At 38.2% G+C, this 23,693-nt stretch overlaps 1 protein-coding gene across 2 annotated transcripts in view; it reads right to left on the bottom strand.

The window, feature by feature from the left end:
• Nucleotides 1–7,290: 7,290 nt before the first annotated feature.
• LOC142350744 (uncharacterized) overlaps nucleotides 7,291–23,693 on the bottom strand; it is a 63,420-nt gene continuing 47,017 nt past the window's right edge. Inside the window, exons 11-13 of one of the 2 annotated variants that reach the window (XM_075402695.1) lie at nucleotides 18,024–18,164; nucleotides 17,439–17,646; nucleotides 7,291–8,290 (exon numbers count right to left, since the gene is read on the bottom strand). In XM_075402695.1, the coding sequence (XP_075258810.1) occupies nucleotides 8,023–8,290; nucleotides 17,439–17,646; nucleotides 18,024–18,164 (617 nt within the window). In that variant the 3' untranslated portion in view covers nucleotides 7,291–8,022. The remainder of the gene's footprint in view (nucleotides 8,291–17,438; nucleotides 17,647–18,023; nucleotides 18,165–23,693) is intronic. The other variant, XM_075402696.1, reaches the window with a different exon arrangement.

Genomic DNA, 23,693 nt, shown 5'->3' with positions numbered 1-23,693 from the left:
TCACTCCTTTTTTAGATCCGCTCAGATTTGAGAAAAAAATTTTCTCAGAGTTTTTTTTAGCATTTATCGACATACAGTGGAAAAAGAACTGTTCAGTTTCCACAACTTATGCTTTGATTCCCCTAAGGATTCGATACAGTTGTTCACCACAAAGCATAATTTAAAAAGTAAAATGACAGATTAGTTTCTAAAAATTGTAACGGCTGCTCTCCTACCAAAGACAAGGAAAAAGTTACACCACCCAGTTCGTTTCAGCGGTTTCAAATCTGTCCGGATATTACGTCTTTGCAGTTAAATTATGTTAACTGTATTGTCCGATATAAAGTAGATTACCGTTGCATTACTTGATTCTCAATTAGTCCCAATAACCAATCCTTCAGCTTTGCTGTTGTTTCTCGCTCAGATTAACAAAATATTTCAAATTGAAACAACCAAATTTTTTATTAATTTTTGCAACTCAACTTATAAAAATGTAGGAATTCCAGTTCCCACAAAATATAGCCCCATAATTTGGCTGTAACTTTGCAAAATTTCAGCCTGCTAGAGTTACCAGTTGTTAAACGGGAGGTCTCACAGAACAACAGTGTTAATAACCAAAGATTTTGTTCTTAATTGGCTTTGATAGTGCCAATATTGAAACTATCTCTGGCTTCGCTAAAGTAAGTAGACGAAACTGACTTTAAATCGCCTACATAAGAACTTTGCTCAACTTTACCACCCAATTTTACAAACTCATGAGAGTACAAAATAAGAAGTTTCGGAATGGACGGAATAGAACACTAATTACGTTGAACTAGTTTGCAATTTTTTTTGAAGTTTCATTAAGTTAGACAAAAATAATTATCTAATGACAAAATAATTGGATTTGAGTTTGCAGAATGCAGAGCAAACAGAGAGTTTTGAGGACTTTTTCAGCAATTGAAGAGGAAATACAGTTTCACTATCCTCTGCTGGATAATTGGAATTGTATAAAGCACTCTAGAGGAAGCTGTCATATAGACTTTAGCAAGCGCAGCAAAATCATTTCAAACCGTCGTAAGAATGAGAAGATAACAAAGCATTGTTACAGTACAATGTAGAGAATTAAAGAGGGATCTGATTAATAGTTCAAGATGGTGATCGGGATTGAATGATACAAAATGCTTTAAACTAAATATATCCGTTATCAATGAGAATAATTAAGATACGATAGCAGCTTGATTGATAAGCTGACCCTGACATATTTATGGTCGCCAGCTGGCCAGAAATGATCGGCAAAACTGAAACTCTTAAAATAGTTTATATCCAGAGATAACACAACAAAACATGACCAACTGTAATGTCGGGCGAACTGCTCTCAAACGGCCGGCGAGCGGTTGTTTTTGGTAGTCTCCAACTGAGGCTTATGTATGCTAGCATTAGTGGGGAACGGGGGTTCAAACCGACAGGTGGACAAAGGGAGAGTTGAGGGCGATAATGGGGGGGACTGAGAGAGTCAAAGTTTTAAGATTAAGAACCAACCTTCAGACCATGAAGTTGTCTACTCAACAGCTTTGGTAATTTGTAGTAAGGCCGAGCAAAGCTTAGGGCTCTAAGAGCATTTAATGTCCTCCATGAGCTAACTGTTATAGCGTTTATGAGGACAAAAAGTCTATTGAATTAGAGGAAACATCAGTCAAGCGAAAAACCTAATACAAAACCACAGGATTAATATAATTGCTACGAACTTTCTTTGAGAGTGTAAGATTCTGAACTTTATTAGGCAGCCTATCACGGGAAAACAATAGCGCCTAGATCTCACAATTCGAAAGGTTTAAGTTTGGTGGTTCGTCTTCTTCTTAACAACAATAGATTTCCCGTGTTATGCTCTTGGCTGTTCAAAAGTGTCGATGGTAAAAACACTTAAATTAAATAACTGTAACACTAATTACAATAACTCAATAGGCATCAGGTAACATGCGCTGCGACAATCAAAATAACTACTACTATAACTAATTCTAACACAAGCAACCACAAGCTTGGAACAATAACTAACTAAGTTATTTCTCAATCCAACTCTACAGTAATACCGATTGCCGCTTATACTCAAACGCAATCAAAACAGCTGGAATTATCCCTCAGCTAATAACAGACTGATGAACCACAGTCTAACAACAACAATAAGTCCGAGCTTCTCGCTCAATAGGCAAACTCTGCCCAATAACTGTAACTAATCCGAGCCGCTTGCTCAATCAAATACCGCAAGTTCCAGAGCCTCTCGCTCACTTGCAACAACAATCGGTGCTCAATAATGTAACCGAATTGCAAAGACGACTCAGAGCTTCTCGCTCAATCAAATCAGGCAAAACTTAGCCAAATAACTCTAATTCTATAACAGCGACTATTCAGAGCCTCTCGCTCAATCGCTCCGGCAAAGTTAACGCAACGACGCTTAATAACGATTAACAAGAGCCTCTCGCTCAATAATACCGGCAAACTATGCCAAACAATCGAATATTAACTCGTTCACGGTTTGCAACTTCTGCGCTGCGCTTATAGTGTAAGCCGCTTATATACTGAGCCGAGCAAACAGTTTGTTTACTCAAACCAAATAACCGTCATTACTGCACAAGGTTTTCAGCCTTCTATACCACGGTTGGCTACTTCGTTTACATTCCGTAATACCACTGCCGTAATAAGGTGACGTGTTAAATACCAAACTTACTTATTAGATATCAGTCAAGATGGCCGCCAAATTTACATATATGCGAATTCCAGATTTTTCCGTTCTTACGTGCGATTTGTTTACATAGGGGGGTTCCTAGGGTACCGTCCGCACGTCCGCTTGTCCGCTATAGGGTTACGGTCCGGTCGCGTCATACGTCCGTAACAAGCAAAAAGTTCAAAATGGCCGACAAGTCGACTTATACTTAGTTACCTACTAAATATGTGTTTCCGGGTCTTTTGTTTACTTAGGGCGGTTTGTGGGGTATGGTTCGTATTCGGCCTAATCAAGCGTAGGCTCAGGGCCTTATTGCACCCTAGTATGACTAGAGTTCATGAAACTCAAAAATCAGCATTTTCGGATTTTCCCCAAAATTATCACTTTTTCCCCTCATAAGTGTTAATAGCTCCGGACTGGGTAAAGCTGGCACTACCAATCCTGGTTTGTAAATAGCTTAGGGGTGCCCTAAGGTGATGGTGACCCCAGCTTGGTTCAGCCATATCGGCTTCAAAAAATCGGGGGGGGGGTGTACAGATTTTCGGTCCCAACTTGTAAAAATTTTCAGATTTGGCCAAAATTACGAATTTTGTAAAACTCTATTTTCTTTCAGTTATAACGGATGTCAGTGACTACTAACGGTTTTTTGTTGCCACAAGCTACTCGCGGATTACCGCAAGCTAGTATTCAGTATAGAACGCAATTTCATATAAATCCCCGTAAAATGCATTGAGGTCAGTAATACGCTATAATCGGTTTATGAACTTCAGCTACGTAGCAGTGGCTTTTTATATGCTCTTATTGGACCTCATGAGAGCTAGGATACCTACATATAAATTACGCAAGAGATTGAAAGAGATGGTTTAACCTCTTTACAGAGACTTTCATGGTAACAGTTCAATGATGACATTTATTATGATTCCACACTTTGTGATAACAGTACATATGATAGCAGCAAGCGCCAAAGTTCTGCTAACTCTCAATCAGTGCACCACAGATCCCAAATCTTTAATAGAATACCCGAAAATTCTGAGAGTTCAAGGTAACCGCTCTAACAAAATTACTTCACTTTCCGTTTCTCGTTAAAGTCATTACTGAACCTAATCTACTTGGTAGCTTGTTCCCAAGACAGAGCTGAATGTTCTCTTAAGGGTTGTCTGGTGTTCGCAGCTGTTATATTGTCTCTAGTTGCATTACTTAATTGTTCGTTCGACTTAAAGAAATATTTCACACCTAAAATTCTGATAGTTCTGGTTTTAGGCCATTGGTTACGATTTTACAGAGAGCAATTAAAAACTATGAGCCAATGAGCATCAAATACTTACAACTACTTATAATTGTCTACAAAAATCCAATATTTTTATCAATTAAATTAAACTGCGTCTGTTAAGTTTGAATGAAATTCTGAACGCTCATTCAAAATTGAGGTGGTTGAATACACTGTGTTCTGAAAAAAAATCGAACTAAACATTCTTCTCACTAAAAGTGCTTCTGATGTGCACGACTGGGCTATGGCAGATCATAACATAACGTTTGTTTCAATTGATTTCGGGCACTTCTGCTGAATAGGAAAGTCCACAAAAATGATTAAAATGGTGCTTTTTAACTGCTACCATCAAGTTTTTTTTGCTTCTCACAAAACAATTCATGGCCCGCATTTTGACAACAAAATTTGAAGCTAATTGAAGTACGTTCGATTGAAAGTAGCAAACTGTTCTTGATTTTCTGTGGTTTACATTTTCAGGGCAGTTTGTCGTAAGATTTCAAAGAGAATCTAGCTTCCGAAATAGAATTCGCCCCACATCATTCATTGTCTGTTCAGCAGTTGGATTATGGTTCTTTGGTCCGACCTTTCCAGCTCATGGGCTTCATGTGGCACAGAATTAGTGCAATATACAGGTCGGATGTCCCTGTCAACGCCGAAAGGAAGCGCCTCTTCTGTAACGCAGAAGTTCTTGACATCAATGGTGATCATGCCATTGCGTGTCACGATCGAGGAGACGCAATTGCAAAACAAGACTGGGTTCGAGATACAATAGCAATTACCTGCTCATCTGCGAATCTCACGAGTAGTGGAAAAAAGAAAACCTCATTCCAGAAAGCCAATCGCGCCCCGGAGACATCTTTGTCCCGACTTGTAGAGCGGGGAAATCTGCTGCATTTGATGTAACTATTACTCCGTCTCTGCAATCCAAATCTCATTAAAGCAGCTACAAAGGCAGGATACGCAATTGATGCAGGTGAACCAAATACTTACTCCACGACGTTAACTGCGCAAAGATGGGAATCACAATTGTTCCCCTTGCAATCGAATTTTTTGGCGGAAAACCTGCAACTACAAAAAAATAAGCATTTGGCTGTGTTAAGTAACAACTGTTCTTTCCAAACGCTGGGGTTGCTAAGCTTTCTCTAATTTTATGGAATTCTAGTCAATCAACACTCTTCGGGGATCAGCGGCAAAGTTTATGGCACGTGCTCCCTATTTGACTTTTGAAGGGGCTCCCTATTTCGATTTTTGGGTGCTCGCACGATCGGACGCGAGATTGCTTGATCAATTACAGTTACAATCTTTTGTCGACAGTTATGATCAAGCGGTCTGCTTCTGTGATTTTGGCTCTCTCATTTTGACCAGATTTAATTTCTGGTCCAGAAAAAGAAGAGTCCAGTTTTGACGAGCCGCCGAAACGATTGCAGCAAAAGGAAGCCTTATTAACGTGGAGTTCGACCATTTTTATTCTTACATGACTAAAGTGGGGAGAATAAAAACAAAATTTTAGAAGAAAATTGGAAAACGTTGATGAAATTTGATTCATAAACTGTTGATCTGTTGTATTGATAACCACCGCTATGTTAACAAAGTTAATTGTCAATTAAATTTTAGTCACTGAACTATTTAAAAAGTCCTTTTCCGCAAGGCCAGTTGACTAAAATTAACCATAATTTTCCTTTGTATTAGTACTGTTGTCTCCGAATTTGAATTCAGGATTCTGAAAAGGAAAACGAAACGCTTTCGATGCAATGCAGTGACTGACTACTCGAAAGCATATTGCCTCCAAATTACGAATTTCTAGGGATTCGCCCTATACCGCAAAATCAGCCATTTACGGCCAGTATAACAATAAGTGTCTTCGACTTAAAGCTCAAATTGTTCATTTAACTTATCTTTCCAAACAAAAAAAATGTAATTTTGTACTCCAAACCGTTTATAGAAAAACTGCACATGAACGGGTTTAGAATTCAGCTTTTTAAAAAATTGACATAGCTCGATGACATCTCAAATGTGCAATCACTGCACGAACACCTAGATAAACCTCACAACAGGAGCGCTGGACAAAACATTGTTGTAGTTGCAAATCGAAAACGACTGACGCAAAATTAAAAAAAAGCCCAATATTTTATGGATTCTTTTCAAGTACACGCTAATTGAATTAGCAATTTTCTGGAAGAATGAAGTCTGCGAGGAGCTAATAGCCATGTTTAACTTACCACGTGAATTTAGTTTTCTTCATCTGTTGTTGCCAATTGAATTTCCTTCAAGAAACACTTCTAATTTCGTTGATCCCTCGTTTTCCCTTATCAGCTACGTTAATAGGCTTTACTTTTTAGTGGGCGCTCGTTGAAACTCTCAAAACCAGATACAAAGGAGAATAAATTCTTCCAGCATTCATTGAGACACTTGAAAACTGATCTCTGGCGTATCCCATACATATCTCCCTTTTTAACTGCTATTATAGTATAGACAGTTATAATTTTGTATAAACTTGTGTATGTCTACGAAAACAAGTTAATTCTAAAACTGAATTCATAAACGTTAATTCGTGTTAGAGGGAATAAAAGAACGGTCTGTACAAACATACAAAATTTACAACATTATCAATTGGACAGAATTGAGAAATCGACCGAAATTGACAATGATCATTAGAAGCGGTAGAGATTGTTGTTAGTCTAAAACAGTAACACATCTAAGTCTTCTGCACTGGGTATAAAATGAGACTGGGTTCTCTTTCCGGGTAAAAGATTAAAATCCACGGTGAGGGGGATGATTTTACGTTCATAGTTGAAACAAGCGAGCGAGCGAATCATGCTATATTGATCTCGAATTTGTTCAGAGTCTATAATGAGCTCAAATTTGTTCAAAAAATTTGTCTCAAATTTGAACAAATCAAGCTTCAACTTGCAAAAGCGCGTTGTGTTTCAGTGAAATTTTAATGAACGAGGCCATATTACAAAAAAAACGATTTTCCAAACAAAAATTTCTCTCAAAGAGTGAATAAATCAAATCCCTACCCCAGGTTTTGAGAATGTTTCCAAAAATGGCTTTTAATCAATGAACCCAAACAAGAGACCACCAGATCTTAAAATCAATCAATCATTTATTTAGCACATCCTAAAGGCAACTAAAATTTCAATTAACCACAGTCTTAACCAATTCTTTAGATTCATTGGACAACTTTCGCCCACGATCTTTAGCCGGATTTTGGAACATTTTCTGAGCATTTTGAGCAATTTTCAATTTGCTAAGTTCAGCATAAATCATTTCTTCTTTTATATCATGCTTGTTTGGTTGAAGGAACAGACTTAACATAACTAGTAAGAGCAATTTTGGGACAATTTTGGCATATTCACATGTTTAACTTAGCATTCAAATTGGTTAAAACGGTTTATTTATCATCTAGTCAAATATTGACTAACAATAAATGAGCACAGTTCTTTCAAAAGTCAGACAGTTCGTATTGTTCTTCAAATATGTGTAAACAACATTTTGCCCTCCCCCTTTTTGTACAATGAAACTAACTTATAGCATTATAGAATCATTTTGAAACTATGATCGAAGGGTTGGTCGGGTTAATTTTATTAGGGTAGCACTTTAATTTTGCGAGTTTCTCGAATAAATTCTAGTAACTAAATCATGACATTTGAACACGGTCGTAAATCAGTCCTGAGTTTAATGCGGAGAACTGTTAACATAAACCGACAGCATGCAAAGCCAATGTCAAATGATTTCCAATTAGACACAAATTTGGTCAAATTTTTTTCGATCAGACTTGTCCATATTGTACATAATCAATGTATTTTATTGCATGAGTTCGACTTTACAAAACGTCGGTTTAACTGAACATTTACCACCATCAAGGCTAGCAGAGAAAAGCAATTCGGGTGAATTGGAGGCAAATAATCTTAGATCGGAAGACGAGCAAACGTTAAAGGCAAGAATTCTTAACAGAATTGATACCCACAAAGTCATTAAGCTTAATAAGATAGCATCATCTAATTTCTCTCACAATTGTCTAGTAACTATACTAATTTCACATTGAGTTAGAGGGCAAAAATTTGAACAAATTTCAGCTGAGTTCATTTGCGTTTAAATGCGTATAGACTGAATCAGCCATGCTTTGAGATAGACGTTTCAACTGCCTAGCAGCAACATCAGCACTGTTTATACTCTCCAGTAACTTGGACGAGTTTCCTTTATAAACTCGCATCTTAGTCCCTGCATTTGTCTCGTATTTGCGAGAGCTGTTTCGCCTTGGCAAGCTATCGGCGCTTCTGGCTATTTGATGCTCTTCTGTGTCTATAAAGGCTGCAGCGTCTGCCGATTTGTAATAAAACCTGAAATGAAAACTTTCGTTCATTTAGGCATTTTGCATCACAACAGCTACATGATCCAATGTTTCAAAAACTTAAACTCATCTTTTGATATCTATATTCACTATTCGGCTCGAAACTAGCAGTCGGCATTGAAGGCATCTTTTTTTTATCGTAGTGCTGGATAACCATTTGTCGCTTTCTTTGACGCAGAAATTGATATTACATTTGTCTTCACAATCCAAATTCCTTGTACAGTATATTTTTTTCGATTTCAATGTTTTCGATTGTTTAAATGAACTGACAAAAAGGTCGATTGATTTTGATTTCAAATTTGTTTGTCGGATATTAAGCCTCCAAAAATAAAAAACCGACTAACATCTGATATAAAAAAGACGCACGTTCACAATAATTGCTTCAAACATCGTTCTCTAGCCATTAAACACAAAACAGGCTAATGGGAACGCAGAGACAAATCTTGTAATCGAATAGTCAAATTAGAATTAATGGTTGACAACTGTGGCAATTAGCACAAAAATCAGCCCCTATTTATTGCCCCAAATTACCGCACTTTTACATTCATGGTGATCACCTTAATTTATAACTTACTTGACTTCTTATGACATCCGATCTTAACTAGCTATCTACTCTGATAATTTACTTCTCCAAAAGATCAAGGGTCAACATATCACACATAACAATATGAAAAGTTGGGGACAAATCTGATATAAACAGCACGTGTTAGCTCCTTGTTGCATTCACTCATTTCATAAATAACAAAGATGTAAATCAGCACGTGGATTGAGGTACGTATATCTTTTCATACTTTAAACAATTAACATTATACTTTCAATACTCCTCCTATCATGTTAAGTGTTTGTTCCGAGAAGGACATCACGAAAAAGTGATACTTTGGTCCCTCGCAATACTTTTGTGAGTGTGTCTGCCGGCATGCGATCGGTAGGTAAGCAGTATAGCTCTAATAGTCGACTTTCGACTAAATTCAGAACGAAGTGCAATTTAAATGCAAAGTGCTTTGTCTCCGTGATTCATCGAATTTTTACTAAGAGCAATACACGCTTGATTATCTACAAAGATGTTTACTGGCTGCTGGATTTCTAAATCTAATTCTCGTAATATATTTACTAATGTACTGCTTCCTTGCTTGCCTCGACTACGGCGTTAAGCTCAGGTTCGGCTGTTGAAGTAGATACACTCTTTTGCAACTTGCTAGCCCAACTGATTGCACCTGAACTATTGTTAAGTTTAAAACAAAAACCACTAGTACTTCTTCTATTGTCTATATTACCTGCCCAATCTGAGTCTGAAAATCCCGTCAACTCCAGTTTCTCACTTTCTATAAACCATCTTCTCTGACTTCATCCCTTTAAGGTAACGTAAACGCCCTTTTGCAGCGTTCCAATGTCGCCTTCCGGGATTTTGAACAAAAGAACTTAATAAATTAGTTGCGTGCGCAATATCTGGTCTACTTGTTAATGCCAGATAGTTCAAGCATCCCACTATACCCCTATAGTCACATGATTGCATTTCTCTATGCTCAATGCTGCCTATTTCTGGTGAATCTAATTTCGACAGTTTCAGGCTAACATCTAATGGTGTTTCCAGTATCTTCTATTCGCTCATGTTAAACTTCTCTAGCAATTTTTCTACATAGGCTTCTTGACTCAGCTTTATTTCGTTTTCTGTTCGCTCAATTTTTATATTCAAGAAGCAACTAAGATCTCCATAACTGCTAATTTGAAATTGCTCACAAAAGTCTTCCTGCAATCCTAATATCACCATATCATCTACCCAAAGACACGATTCCCTCTATGCCATTTTCACTTTTCTTTATAAAAAGGCACTCATCTTGAACAGCCGGTGTGAAACCTAATTGGCTGAGAAAATTTTTGATTTTTAAGTACCAATTTCTACCGGACTGTTTTAATCCATATAAACTATTCTTCAACTTACAAATCAAAGGATTTCCTTGATTGTCAAATTTTTCGAACCCTTCAGGCTGTTGCATGAAGATTTCTTCTTCGATGTCAGCGTTTAAGTATGCTGTTTTGATATCCATTTGTTTCAACTCGGTGTTTTTATATACTGCGTAACTTATCAGTACTCGAATTGTTGAGAGGCGTGTTGTTGGTGAGTATGTTTCGTTGTAATGCCGACCTGGAACTTGGCTGAATCCTTTTGCTACGAATCCTGCCTTATACCTTGTTACCTCCCCGCTAGGAGCAAACTTAAGAGCAAAGTGCCAGCGGCAACCAATGGGTTTATTTCCTTTGTTCTCCACCAGTTCCCAAACTTTATTTTCCACTAATGAGTTGTATTCCAATTTCATTGCCTCGTACCAGTTTTTATCCCTAATTGCTTCATCAATGGACTTAGGTAGTAATTCGTTGTTCACAATTTCAAGAAAGGCTACCGGATATAAATCTCTATCACCATCTGACTGATGCTTGCTGACTATCTCCTTCATTTCTTTGACTTCAATAAACATTTCGTTTTCGTTGAAAGTTACATTCCGAGATTTTCTAACCTTAAAGACCCGTTTGTCATTTGGAATACCTACCAGATAAGTCTTACTATTGTCTGAAGACCACAAAAATATTCCTTTTTGAGTTCTATCAATCTTACCTCGAAATCTTTTTTCAACATGAACAAAAGCTGAACAACCAAACACTGGTAGATTCTAAGTTAGGTTTCTTCTTGTACATTGCCTCAAAAGGTGTCTTCTGAATATCTGAATGGAAACAAAAGTTTTTGATCTCACTTGCCATATTAAGTGCATATGGCCAATACTCTTTTTCTAAACCTGACTGCTCTAAAAGACATCTACCCATTGGGGTGATTGTCCCCCAATTCCTCTCAAACTTTCCGTTTTCTTGTGGCCTTTACGGTGCCGAGAACTCAAGTATAACACCTTTTTGTCTACATAAATGTTTTATGTCATTTGAGACATATTCCCCTGCACCGTCGCAAACTAAGGTACCTGGTTGTCCTATGTCTGCAAAGAACTGTTCAACTTTATCAATGGCCTCGTCCCTTGACCTCAAAAAAATGTTTCTGATATCTGCCAAAACTATCCACGAACCCTATTGCATACCTGTGGCCATCGACCGCTTCCGATTGGATTGGCCCTAAAATGTCAGTATGGACAATTTCTAAGGCTTCACTGGCTCTTGTTGCTGAGTCTTTTGGTACTGGAAGTTTCTTTGATTTATTTATCTGGCATATTTCACAGTTTGTTAAGTTGTGCTCGCTTAGTTTTAGTCCTACTGCGTGATCCTTTAGTTTATAAATGTCCTCAACATTATTATGGCCCAAGCGCTTATGCCACAAACTAAGGGGATCTCCGTTTGCTAAATTGCACTGCTCTGAGGTTACTTCGTAATCAATGTTCTTCCAGACAAACTGACTATCTCTTTCCTCTAAAGGGAAAATTGTCCCCTTCTTAGTTCGTATTTCTAAAGTCCTACTAAAGAAGACCTCATAGCCTGTTGCTCTAAGTTTTGACACTGATACCATGTTTCGTGTATTGTTGGGAACATTTAACGCATTACTTAATCTTATTTTTCGCTCTGAACCATTGGAATCCAAAACTCCGATTTCAACTGTTCCTTTCCCACTAATTAAACTTTTACTGCTGTTTGCATTAGTGATGGTACCAGAATACTTTGTCTATATCTATGAATAAACTTTCATCTTTAATCATATGACTGGTAGCACCTGAGTCCAAAATTAGCTCATTTGTAAGGTTGTCTTCTGACGTTTGAAAGAAGGAAAATATCTCTTCTTCTTCTAAATTCTGCTCCTCAACTTAATTTTGCGAGCCTCTCTGATTGGTTCTCCTGCTTTGTTTTAAAAACTTTTTCTCTGGTTTCTGTTGCTTTCTACAAAACTTAGCAATATCTCCGTGCTCACCACACTTAAAACATCTCATTGGGGAAGTTTTGGTTTGTTCATGAGTCGTTTTCTTAAGCCTACATTCTTTTGCGATATGTCACATTTTCTGGCAGTTGAAGCATTTCCGTTCCTTATTAAAGAAAACGCTCTGTTTTTGTTTTCACATTTTCATTATCGAAGTTTATCAGGTCTCGCTTAAATTCCTAAAGAGTTTTCTCATCTTTGCTGGAGTGTTGTGAAGTTTTCATAATCCTTCGGAAGCCCTTTTAGAATTATTGAAACAATCATTTTTCACCAATCCCTTCATTCACTACTGTTAAGTTGTACTGCATATCATCTGCTCTGGTGAGATAATCTACTATACACTCACTTGAAGTCTTTTTAAGGCTCGTTAATTGTGCTATCAATTTACGTAGCTGAGTTCTCTCGAAACTTTTGAAGCGTTTACACAATACGTCCCAAGCTCTAGTGCCATCACCCTTGTGTGGTCTAAGAAATAAAACTGATGTTGTCTAAAGCCTGAACTAACTCGTACCACAAAGTCTTCTTTTTTCTAATTCTTCCCTCCCCTTTTCTATAGCTTGCCTGCGTTGCTCCTCCGAAGAATTATTTCTAACAAATTGCATATAATCTAGATAGGTGGCTTCTCCACTAAGAACTTTACCAAGTTTTAAAGAGTGCATACGAGCCTCAAACTGTTCAGCAAAATACAAGAAATCATCCTCACGCCCGCTGAATACCAATCTTTCTGATTTTGAGCTCATTGTTAGGCCTTCCTTACTTTCGTTTAATTTGCGTTCGGCTTAAACTAACTCGTTAACTTTAATTCTTCCCTACTGAACCAAAGACTTATGCTGCCCTAAAAACTCTGTCCTTTGTTTTTACTAAGCTTGTACTGCTCTAGGTAAAAATTCTTTCGTAAAAAGGGTAGGGCTGTGAAAAAAAACTCGTTCGGACTTAGATCAAAACTCCTTTCCTTTCTCCAGCGTTTGTGAATCTGTTGCCTGTTGGTGGCTTTGTTATAGGACGACGAAGCGGTAAGTCGTTATGTTTGTGTATCAAAAACATGCTTTATAGCACCAGGTTAGCACTTGTTGTATTATGGTAGCACTTGTTACATAAACAAAAAAACACTCAGCAAAAAAGTTTGGTCGACTAAATTAATCTAGAAGTTGATGTTCTGTTCGAGTTCTGTAGTATCCTTGACAAAATCGAAAGCAGGAAATTGACATTGAGCCAGGGTTTTTCTGCAGCGATTAAGCACGATGAGGATACCAACACCCTACGAGGATAAAGTACTCGAACCCTAATCGTAGTCCTATTTAAGAAATGTTTTACCACCAACTTTTGTGTCTTTCGACCCAAACTTGTATCTTACAGAAGCACCGCACACACAATTGAAAATGAAACAAATGTTTAAGCTGAGCTGTTCTCAGCTATACTGAGCAATCCTGCTTTCCCCGACAGCTCTGTTATACAATTGAACCTCCGCGCTCCTCACTGATCCCCCACAACAGCTCCACTCACTCTTACTTCACAAGCAGAATCCACTGCTTAGCTACACACACTTATCACACCACGATTGAAGTCCCCCAACCAGGTACACAAGCTCTCGACTTCACAGATGAAGTCCCCCAACCAGCTACACAAGCTGCTCACTTCACAAATGAAGTCCCCCAACCAGTTACACAAGCTTTCAACTCCACAACCGAAGTCCCCCAACCAGCTACACAAGCTTCTCACTCTTGCTCCTTCTGGTCCCACTTGTCCACTTCTTGACTACAAGGCTTGTTTCTCCTTGTCTTCCTCCCCCAGTGATTTCAGCGACCCTCTTTTATAGCAAAGAGGCACAGCAAAACGCTTTTTTACGAGGGGGTTTGATTACTTAACTTAGAAAAGCTCTGGACCCATAACTTGTCGGCTAATGGGAACGCAGAGACAAATCTTGTAATCGAATAGTTAAATTAGAATTAATGGTTGACAACTGTAACAATTAGCACAAAAATCAGCCCCTAATTATTACCCCAAATTACCGCACTTTTACATTCATGGTGATCACCTTTAATTTATAACTTCCTTGACTTCTTATGACATCCGATCTTAACTAGCTATCTACTCTGATAATTTTCTTCTCCAAAAGATCAAGGGTCAACATATCACACATAACAATATGAAAAGTTGGGGACAAATCTGATATAAATAGCACGTGTTAGCTCCTTGTTGCATTTCATCGTGTTAGCTCCTTGTTGCATTTCCTCATTTCATAAATAAATAAGGAGTAAACCAGCACGTGGATTGAGGTACGTATATCTTTTCATACTTTAAACAATTAACATTATACTTTCAATACTCTAGCCATTAAACATAAAACAGGTAGGGCAATTTGTTTCAAGGGCTGTAGCTTAGACAAACTTCTCAAGAGCGCAAAAGCATCAGTCCGGGGTGCGGTTCGAGCCCGCAAACTCTGATGACCTCGCCTTTCAGCCTTCACTACTAGACTATTAGGCCGTCCTCTATCAATCGACAATCGCTTTTACTTTAGCAGCAAACTTTACTTAGGAGTGTGCAATTGAGATCACAAAAATGGAGAAGCGTGAAAAATTCACTTGAGAAGTCAAAGAATGTTCGGGAACAAAAGCTCAAAAACAGAATTCAAGCGTGAGAAAGTCACCCGGGATGTGAAAGCGTTGGACAAAGATCTATCAAGCTAAAATTCGCAAAAAAACCAACGGGACTGATCTAATTGCTATATATTTGGTATGAGTGCAGTTAATAACAATTCTGAAAACTTAACTCTTCGGTGCGGCTCTTTGCTCAAACAAAAATCTAAAATATCTAAAAACTGATCAGCATGCAGAAAGATTAGCAGAAAATAGCTGCCATAGCTTCATAGACTTGAGGTCTCAAAACACGAATACAAGGAATGAGACCTAAAAAAAATGAAAGTTTTTAAGCTGCGCCCAAACACCTTTAATTAAGTTAAGATAAAACCTCAATTGACCTCAACCTCCTCTAATTGAAGTTCGCAAAAATCAATTTGGGAGACGAAAAATCATTTGAGTCACGAAAAAAGTCACGTGTAATAAAAAAAAGTTATTTAAGCGAATGAACAGAAAACTCGCTTCAATGAGTGAGAAAATTAGCTCACGAAAACAATTCATTTAGAAAATTGCATGAATGAACAAACAAAATCCAGTTTTGAAGTGACTGAGACGTCAAGGTGGTAACCACAGTCTTGATGAAATAAAAAAAAACAAGAGAAGGCCAATAACAGCATCCCACAGCTATCGCTATTCCAGCTATTAAAAAGTATTAATCTTTCACTCGGATTCGAAATAAACTTTCTCATAGGAGTTAGAATGCAATTGTCCTAACCAATGCATTTTTAGAATTGCCGTTCTTGTCGCGCCGCATAGGTTGCACCTAGCCCCGTAATAAACATAGCCGGCAAGTTTCCGGAAAGTAGCCGCGCTTGACGCACTTCCGGATTGAAACAGAAATTAAAGATAAAAAACAGAGATAAAATTGAGACTTTTTTTGCCTAAATTTCAAAAAGTGTTCTAATTTGGTGGTGTTCTAAAAGTAGTGCTCTAAAAGTAATTCCAAAACTATACGTAGTTCAGCTTGCAAACTGAAAGCTATTGAGCTTACTACTACTGTCAGCTAGCGATGGCTCTAATAGACTTTGATAACCCAATGCACTATGACCTTATAACCTCGATTTTTCGGTTTATCCCGTTTTTGATTTTGCTCTTTTGACATTTACTGCAATGCGTAACTCAATACGTGAAAGAATTGAAATCCAATCAGTTAAACAGTGAGTGAGGTAAGTCACGAGTCAAACGTGAAAACAAAAAATGTGACCTAGAGGTGAAGCGAATTTTAAAAAGGAACTTGAAAAAATGTCTAAAGGCTATTAAAAAAGTTGCTCGATAGGTTGGAACATTTCCTGCGAAGCCAATACCTTTTGTTTTAACGAGATGTTAAAATGATGGATATATTGAGCATTTTTACCGACGCCTGCAGAATCAAGAAGTGTTGCACATGAGTTGTAAAACCGATTTGCAACCGATATCAAAATTAAATTTTTAGTTGAATCTGTATCTTTTTAAACGTTCTACAGGTATCAACGAAACCAGTTTTGAAGAGGAAGAACCTTTTCGCAATTGCTGTAATACTTTTTGGAAATTTAAATTTTATCGATAAAAGTATAGAAAGTTGCAACTGGTTAGATAAAGTTACATGAAGTAATCATTTTTACTGTAATGACAATCATCATCAATTCAAAATTTGTGGAACCAAACAACTCATGTTTATAGCGAAATTTGAATTTACACTTCATAGACTTTGAAAAATTAAAAATTCAAACAATTTATGACAAATAGTGTAAAAGCCATAAAAACATTATCCGCGCAATGAGGGATTCAAGGAATAGCAGCTAGTCGCGATTAGCATACATGCATTCCATTTTAATCCAACTCAAGAGAAAAACAGTAAAAATACGTCAATTGCCGCACGTGAAAACTGATTTTGAACAACCGAAAATTTGTTATTAAGGACCTCCATCATTCGTGCACTATTGTGCCTACTACGCAACCTGCATGTAAATAAGGTCGTCTCCTATTTATCTACTCCATAACAAAAATGAGTCCACCAATCAAGCTGAAAGGGGCTGCTAATTCCCTGTCCTTTTCGGTCTCTTCGTTTATATTTAATCAAACATAGCCGGCAGATTGCCGAAAAACAGCCGCGATAGACGTTTGTGGCCTTCCATGAATTGAAACAACTTAAGAAACAAGATAGGCAGATTGACCAAAATTCCTTTATTAGACCTCTAGATTTTTTAGGTTAGATACGTACTGTCAATTTTATGACACATACAGTCTATAAGGAAAAGGCCCTAAAAGAGCTTTCTCAAAATTGATATTCGAAATCAAAAACTCAAGACTAATACTCAAGAATTAGGGCATAAAAGTTTGGCACCACTTAGATGCACACTATTGATCTTTAACTAGTTAATGTTCGTAAAAATTAAGTTCCATAAGTGAAATCAGAAATCATTTTTCTTTAGTGAGATAAGTCATGCAATTTACCTAAAAGCAGAAATGACGTCACGGTAAGACGAAACAAGGACCTAAAAGCAGAAATGACGTCACGATAAGACGAACCAAAAATCTGTTAGACGAAGTAAAAAAATTTAGGAGCGCAATAATAGCCGCCTGGAATTGCTGACGCGGCTATTAATAATACATCTTACCGAATTGGGTTCCCTGTAGCCACGTGATCAACAGTTTGCACAAATTGAGGCTGAGCAATATTCGTAGCTAGGAGTGCACCAGGAGCTGTAGCCAACCCAGCTGGCTGTTGATACATCCACAGCCCCGCTGTTGGCGATGGTTGTTGTACCACAGTCGCTGGAGTAACCAACTGATGAACAGCAGCAGGTTGTTGAATTACAGGCACACCTAACAAACAACCCGAAATTGGGTTAATGTTACAGGACGCAGAGAAGAGCAAACTTGAGTAACCTTAGGTAACCAGCAATTAAATCAAGGAGTAAACATTTACAATTTTGGAATTTATATCTGGTACCACAAAACCTATGTTCTGTACATCTGAAATTGTGGCCATTTTTGTAGAACAAGATCGCGAAGAAATGAATTCCATCAAAAGTAAACAATTCAAGTAACTCCCATTGAGCGTTGACAACTGTCCCATTCAGTCGGTTAGTTTTGCAGATAACAGAAAATGTGATAAATCTGCAGAGAACTCAAGCAGATTTAGACAACAGAAAACTTTTCAAACAGGCAAAGAAATGGATTTGAAACTGAAAATGACCAACCTACTCCCACAACGGGTAAAAAGGCAGTAGCAGTTGCAGTGGTTGTTGTTTGTTGTTGATAAAGTTGGTTAGTGGATAGAAGAGTAGCAGCAGTAGTAGCAGGGTGCAAAACAGTAGAGTAACGAGTGCTTCTGCCTTTGACTGAAACACCCAGACACACATGTCAGAAGAGACAAACAAAGTTAAGAAATTAGAAGAAAAAATAGCAAAACAACCTACTAATGTCCAACGAATTGCTGTCAAGCAACCATCGGGGGCTCAGCTCTATTGAAGCCGCCTGTGCCCGGATACAGACGAAGAGGGGGGGGGGGGGGTGGGTGGTTGGAGCCTGCTTTTGGGGTTTAGGGCGGCAATATTGTTAAATTGACAATAAGGTTCTTCAACTGATGCTAAAAGAGCTTATTATTGACCATAAAATTAATTAAGCTTATTATTAATTAATAAAAATTAAAGAAATATTCAACCGTTTGGCCTAGTGTCCACTTTACTTTAGCAGTAAACTGCTTCCAAATCAGTTCTGCTGCTTAAAATTGAGAGAAATTTAGAGCTCCCGAGGGCGGAAAATTCAATCTAAAATTTAAATCGGTCAAGCGAAAATTTTGCATGACACGCAAGACTACAATATTTGCTGTAAAGTTTCTTCGATCGCATTTATTTTGATGAACAAACCGACGGCATTTTCGAAAAAGTTGCAGCAGTAAAAAAATTGTCCATATTTCAACTAAGGTCACTAAAAGCTAGTGACATCTCTTATTTCCTGCTACAATTTTTACTGGCAAGACTAGTTTCAGAAAACTTTGTGAGCTGTTTCGGGTACAAATATGAGAGTAGCAGCTTTCGTTGCATCAAACAAAAATTCTCTGGAGTCAAAAAATTGAAAAACAAAAACGTTTCTTAATCGTTCTATACACAAGTAGTTCTTCTATTCTGTTTTTGAATGACGCTTAATATACCAACTCATTAATTTTAAAGCCCAATGAAACACCCAAAAAACTAAAACGCACGGTAAAAAAGTATACCGTGATATTACAGAAATTAAAAGAAGAAAAATTAACTTTTTTCCCCTAAAAATTTCTTTAATTGAGTTATTCGTTTCACAATGACAGCAAAAAAATCCATTTACTCTTTTTCAGTGTGTGAAATTAGCAGTCAATTGTAACTACTATAGCAGCCTTACTGCATACTTACTGCGATCATAATACGACTTCTGGCGTTCTTGTTCGACATCCATATACTCTCGCATCAACTGGTGCGTTTCCTGTAGTTTCTGTTTCATCGTGAAAACATAGTCACTTGGTGTTGCATATATTGTGGTCTGTGGTGTGCTATAGATGCAGTCTATAGGTAGCGACAGTGGAAAACCCAGTACCACAAACGCTGGGCTGTATCTTGTTACACTATGAATTGATGATCGATATGCCATCATCGCTAAAGGTAGAAAATTAGTCCACTCGTGTTGGTATTGTCCTATATATTTGGAGAGGCATTCTTCTATTGTTCGATTTGTTCGTTTAATCATCGCGTTCCCTTGTGGGTGGTAGGATGTGGTTGATATCCTCTGAATTCCTAGGTCAGTGCAAAGACTACGAAACAATTTAGACAAAGTTTGACCCTTGGTCACTGTGTAGGTTGACTGGACAGCCGAATCTTACTATCCAGTGTTCAACTAACGCTTTTGCCACAGTTTTTGCCTCCTGATTGGGTAACGCTACGGCTTCGTACCACTTACTGAATTGATCACCGATAAGCAAAATGTACTTGTTTCCCTGAGACTCGGGAAGTGGACCCATGATATCGAGAGATACTTGCCAAAATGGATGACTAGGTTTCCATTTTGTGAGTGAATGCCGATGTTTCTGCTTAGTGCCTTTCCTTTTTAGGCAAACGTCACAGCTTTCTATCCAGTTTCTTACGTCCCTTCTCATGCACGGCCAATAAAACCTTTCGCAAGCTCTTTTGTAGGTTTTCTCTATACCAAAGTGTCCTGCGCTAGGCGAATCATGCAACAGCTCAAGAACGTTTGACACTCTACCCCAGGGTACCAGCATTTGGTAAACAGTTTCAAAGTTAGGTTCTGTTTGGTGTTTTCGATACAAAATCCCTTCTATGAAAAAAAGATTTTTATATGAACCCAGTATTTCCATAACTCCTTTGAAGCTCCGTTTCTCATTTGCCGTGGTTCGGGTCTTTTTTTGTTTATGACCCATGAATATACTTCTTTGAGTATATTGTCACTTTGCTGCGAATCTCGCAGTTTTACTCTGTAGTTTGTGTAACTGCCAACCTCGACTACTATATTCGGTAGCGTCTTGCTCTACCTCTAGCGCAATAGCGTTAACGAAAGCTGTTTGTTCCTCATCTTCTGTGTTTATGCGCGAAAGACAGTCAGCGTGTGGGATTCTCTTTCCTGCTCTATGCTTGATGTCAAAATTAAATTGCCCAAGTTTCTCTATCCATCTTGCGACCATACCGTCTGGTTCTTTAAAACTATAGATCCACACGAGAGCCCTGTGGTCCGCTATAATTAAAAAATGCTGACCAAGTAAATAGTTTTTAAAATAATGGGTAAAATGACCTATTGCGAATGATTCCCGCTTAGTTGCTGAGTAGTTTGGTTGACTTTTACTCAAAGTTTTGCTAGCATTAGCAATAACTTTATCTTCAGTTCCTTGTTTTTGTGTAAGAATTGCTCCAATGCCTGTCAACGATGCATCGGTAGTTAATGTATATTGATCCCTATCGTTTGGATATCCTAAAACTGGGGCTTCCAAAAGCTTTTTCTTCAACTCTGCTACCGCACTTGTGCACTCTGCATTCAAATTTATTTGGTTTATTTAGTAACCTGTAAAGAGGTTCGGCTGTTTTTCCGAAACCCGGAATGAAATTTCGATAATAACCCACAAGGCCCAGAAAAGCCCTCACGTCTTTTAGGGATGATGGTTCTTTCATTTTTTCTACCGCTCTTACTTTCTCTGGGTCGACCTTGACACCACTCTCAGATATAATATGTCCTAAAAAGCTGCGCCTTTTGGAAGAAATTGCATTTTGATCCTTTAATCTTTAATCCATTCTCCGATAAACGTTGGAAAACCAGCTCTAACCGTTTAAGATGTTCTTCGAAATTTCTTCCGAAAACGATAACGTCGTCTAGATAAACTAAAGCTACTAAAAGAGACCAGCAAAAATTAATTCTATTAGGTTTTGAAAAGCTCCTGGTACAGAAGCTAGTCCCATAGGGAGCCTTTTCCACTTATATAGGCCCAAAGGTGTTATAAAAACTGTTATATTTTGACTCTCCTCTTCCAGCGCCATTTGAAAGTATCCCGACGGAAGATCAATGTTTGAGAAGTACATGTTTCCCTCCAGTGAATCAATAACCTCATTAATTCGTGGTAAAGGCCAGCATGTTTTCTCTATTTGTTTGTTTAGACCACGGTAGTCTACAACTAAGCGGTAGGTTCCGTCTTTTTTTTTGGTACCAGTAATGATGGTGCTGCCCAATCAGAGTGTGTTGGTTCGACTAAGTCATCTCGTTCCAAGTCTTCAACAATTTTCTTCATGGCTTTTCTTTTCTCAAAGCTCATGCTGCCGTATGTACGTCTGAATGGCACAGCATCCTTTTTTAATTTTATTTTATGATAAATTCGGTCGCAAAATCCCATATCATTTGAGTTTCGCGAAAATATCACTTCATATTTTGTGCAAAGTCACCTCACTTTTGTCATTTCCCCACAAGACAAACTCATTGAACTTGAGTTCACGTGTTTCTCAAAATCAAATTCATCCCCATGCTTTTTATTATTGTCAGGGTTATTTTGTTGTACTCTTGAAACTTTTTCAATGTTTTCCGCACATGCGATTCTCGAATTTCTGTAAACTTTCTTTGGTCCTAATGAAGGGTTCAGAACGCGAACCCATACAACATCATCAACGATGTCATTCAGCGATCTCGCTATTAATAAGTGTGATTTGTCTTCAAACTCTCTCATGGGTTCGACTATAATTTCTGTTTGCTGTGTTATGTTACCTTCTTCATCGATAATTTCGCATTTAATGAAACCCTCGCAGCGACGAGGTAATTCGTGATCCTCAGCAGCAATTAAAAACAGATTCTTATTACTTCGTTGGGATGGGGACAATTGTAATGTTTTCCCAATTGCCCCGCAAAAAACTTCGTTCTTTCTGAGACTTACAATACAGTCAAAATTGTACAAGAATTCCATGCCTAATAAACAAGGCGTTATCTCAATTCTGGTCACTAGAAATTTAACTGTTATTTCACATGTAAATTTCTGAAGTTGAACTTGAATATCTGCTGACCCCATTATAGGCATTTTCCCGTTGTTGGCAGCTATTATATTTTTATTGCACATTCTGGTCTGGCTCGGTTCCCCCAATTGCTTGTAGAGTGTGTCGCTTATAATATTAACACTACTTCCACTATCAATTAAGGCCATTTTCAATTTGTCTTTTATCATTATTTTTGCAAACAACGCCTCCACTGGGCTGTTTCCGCCACGCAAGGTTTTTACGTAGCCGGCTGAAAATGAAGCCCTGCCATTTCCAGCTAGTTCTCGTTTAAATACGGACAATTTCGTTTGAAGTGATTTGGGCTCCCACATTCGAAACAATTTTTGCATTCCCTAGATGCATGGTTTCGCTGACCGCAACGGCGACATTTTTTTTTCTCGAAACTCACCGCTGCCTTCGACTTCTCGGCACGACTCTCGTGCGATTGATCTCGGCTTCTGTTCCCACCTCCCGGTGTTAGCGAACGCGCTCTACTTTCGTAATTGTTTCGTATATGCTCAGCGCTGCTTCTGGTATAGCAATTAGTACTTCTATTTCTATCTCCGTTCTCTCTTGAACTTCGCTCACTACTGCGCAGAAACTCTTTAGGCCGCGCTCCTTGCGATGAAAACTTTTGATTCTCTTGCCTATTAGGTTGATTAGTCTGCAGTGTTCGCACTAAATCGTTAATCGAATTAACTAGTTGTGTGTTTTCATTCGACTGGATGGCAGAAACCCGCGGCTCATTATCCTCCTCCTCAATTCTCGTGACCGCTTCAATGTGTAGTGCTCTAAAGCTTTGTCTAAAGTCATATCCGCGTCACCCAAGTTCTTTCTCAGGTCAAGTCGCACCTGACTATTTTCTATGCCTTCGAGGAATCCCCTCAAAATGAGATGTTCTCTTATCTCATTAGAATCCTGAGGGTATGCTTTCAAGGCTAAAGTTTGCAAATCACCGAGAAAATCTGTTAATTTTTCACCGGGCTGCTGGACTCTTTTAGCTAGCCTCCCCCAGAACACTACTGGTTTCTCATTATAATGTTGTCTGAAAGCCTTTACGGTCTCGTCATAACTCTTTCTAGTGTCCTCCGAAAGTGTACGATAGAAATCAATAGCCGACTTTTGTAACCTTAACGCAAAATAATGCGGCCGTTCCTCAATTTCGGTCTCGGCGCCGTTTACTGTTTCTTTTCTTTGCCACTTTTGAAGTTGTGACAAGAGCTCAAAGTGTGTAACATAACTTTCAAAATCATTTGACCCAGTAGACGGCTCCGGTAACAGCGTTTTTGAGGAGTGCCGCGCCATCCTTATTTTATTTAAAAGCTGTTGTTATTCAAGATATTTCACTAATTCTGTTCGAAACTCGAACTATTTTTCCGA

Source organism: Convolutriloba macropyga, chromosome 12, assembly GCF_964194025.1.
Source record: "Convolutriloba macropyga chromosome 12, txConMacr16.3, whole genome shotgun sequence".
In the NCBI taxonomy this organism is placed as follows: Eukaryota; Metazoa; Xenacoelomorpha; order Acoela; family Convolutidae; genus Convolutriloba; species Convolutriloba macropyga.
Note: the sequence above shows the minus strand (reverse complement) of the source record. Positions and strands in the feature narration are given on the sequence as shown.